Source organism: Erythranthe guttata, chromosome 5 (assembly GCF_056151865.1).
Source record: "Erythranthe guttata isolate IM_541 chromosome 5, IM_541, whole genome shotgun sequence".
Classification (NCBI taxonomy): Eukaryota; Viridiplantae; Streptophyta; class Magnoliopsida; order Lamiales; family Phrymaceae; genus Erythranthe; species Erythranthe guttata.
The window spans coordinates 742,534-744,815 of record NC_142537.1 but is presented as its reverse complement, the minus strand read 5'-3'; the positions used below and the strand labels follow the sequence as shown (position 1 = coordinate 744,815).

At 41.7% G+C, this 2,282-nt stretch overlaps 1 protein-coding gene across 1 annotated transcript; it reads right to left on the bottom strand.

The window, feature by feature from the left end:
• Positions 1 to 1,458, bottom strand: LOC105974632 (metalloendoproteinase 2-MMP). Its single transcript, XM_012999748.2, has one exon. It carries the CDS (start codon positions 1,209 to 1,211, stop codon positions 111 to 113), a length of 1,101 nt encoding a protein of 366 aa, XP_012855202.2. The 5' UTR covers positions 1,212 to 1,458; the 3' UTR covers positions 1 to 110.
• Between the last annotated feature and the right edge of the window lie 824 nt (positions 1,459 to 2,282).

Here is a 2,282-nt window from a genome sequence, read left to right as displayed (position 1 = left end):
CATCAATTATATAAGAAAATAATTAAATAAAAATTTCCAATATATATATGTGTGTGTGCGTATCTATGTCTATCAAAACGCAAATAAATAAAATAAATAAATAAATAATTCTATACAAATAATAATAAAGAAGACAATAAACCAATCAGCTGAATTCCATTTTGTGTCCAATAGCCCATAGTATGATGGGCCGCACTAGTATCCCTTTGACCAGTCGGAGTCAAAGTCCCGACCGACCCGTTATAATTCGGGTTAGACCCGTAAAGCTCCTGGATCCCCAAAACGTCGTCGTTCGCAAGCTCCACTTTCCTGGTACCCGAAGAAATAGTCGGGTACATAATCGCCTCCTCGACCGTACTATGACCCAGCCCGAGTACGTGCCCGATTTCGTGAACCGCCACCGACTCCAAATCCACCGCCGTCCGCGGCGCGCCGTTGAGGAAGTTCCCGTCGATCACCCAGTTCTCGTCTCCGTCGAGGTGGAACCTCCCGTTGGGCGGCGCGAACGCGTGCGCCAGCGTCCCCAGAACGCCGTCGAACGGCTCGCCGTCGCCGTGGTCCCCGCCGAAGAACCCGATCCTTATGTCCGCCCTGCCGTACGACGCCGTCTCCACGAACGTCAGCGTCGTGGCCTCCGACCACCGCTCGAACGCGCGTGCGAACACGCCCCTCACCACGGCGGACAGCTGGTTCTCCGGCGCGAACGCGTACGTGAGCTGCGTCTTCCTCGCCGGCCACCGCGGCCGGTCGGGGAAGAACGAGTAGTGCGCCACCGTGTGAATAGTCGCGTGATCGTCACGGCGGCGCATGGTGGAGGTGCCGTTGACGAAGTCCGGGTTCCCGCACCGGGGACGCACGATGTGGTCCAGCGTCGGCGCGTCGAGCTTGCCGGTGGCGTTGAGGTTGAAGTTGAGCTGGTAGTTTCTGACGGCGGATTCGAGAAGCTCGTCGAAATCGTCGGAGTAATCGGAGTAAGAATTGTTGAGGTAGCCAAAATACTGAAAGTACTTCTTCAGCTTGGCTAAGCCGTCGGCTTTCCGGCCCTTCTGGCAGCCGGCTAAGCCGCTGAAAGCGTCCCAAACTGTATGATTTGGAATCAAAGAAGCTGGAATTGAAGAAATATTTGGAAAAAAATGAGCAGAAATTGGAATTGGATTAATTGAAATCAAAATAAACAAGAATACAATCACAATTGAAATTTTCATTTTCATTTTTTTTAGAGAGAGAAAAAAAATGAAATTGGAAGATTAGAGAGAGAAATGAACAAGTTTTGAAGGGAATAATATTTCTTGTTAAGTGCAGGCGGCAGTATTATTTAATAAAAAATAAATAATGTTAAGAACAAGAATTTGATTAATTTTTCTTGCAACATAAGTACAAGTAAGAGGTCAAGAACAAAGACTATGTCAACTGTAAATAATGTTAGAATGGTTCAAATTTCCAGGCCAGGCAAATTCTTCACCATTTCTTCTTATTAGTTTTTTTTTTTTACTATTATTTTTTCATATATTAATGTGTGGGTGAAAGATGGTTAAATATTAAATAATTAACCTAATTAATAACTTGATTAAATTGTTGAATGAAATGGTCATTAGAAAGGAAGAAAAGTCTTTGATGAGAAATTAATGAATGTTTGTTATTCAATTTTGAGGAAGTTTTGGTTTCTTTGTTTACATCGACGGTCCTTGTCGAAGCTGGAGCTAATCTAGTCCGTCCGATCCACGTTGTGCAATCTCAACCACATAAATGGATTGAATTTGTTGGTCTCTTCATAGCCAGCCATTATGTATAACGTTATATCTTATGTTTTTTTTGTTGTTTGGAAATTAAAACACAAATTTTGATTTCTATTGTTAATGATCACAATAGTTTTCATTTTGAATTAAAGAATTATGGTTTTCGATTTTGTTCGAGTTGGCTTCTCCGGCTTGATGATGTGTGTCAGTATCCAACTTCGCCGGAATTTCGATCGGCCGTTAAAATCCACAACACCAGGAAGAGTTTTTCGGTGTAAATTATTATAATTAGTAACTCTAGAGGCATCTAGACTACTCCAGAAACACCTTCTTCTTTTTTCAATATTGACATTTCACACTTTGTTCTTCTAGATATTATATGACGTAGGGGGAAATATTTGAACTTTAATTAATCAGTTATTTATTTATTTTTAATTATTACCAATAAAGTTAATCAGTGTTAACGGTCCAACTATAAACCATTTTGACTATCAGTTATACTGATACAACTAAGTCTTCAACTAACTCCATTGATAATGTTTGAGT

Coding starts and splice junctions, on each gene's coding strand:
- LOC105974632 (XM_012999748.2), bottom strand. CDS start 1,211: ATGAAAATGAAAATTTCAATTGTGATTGTATTCTTGTTTATTTTGATT.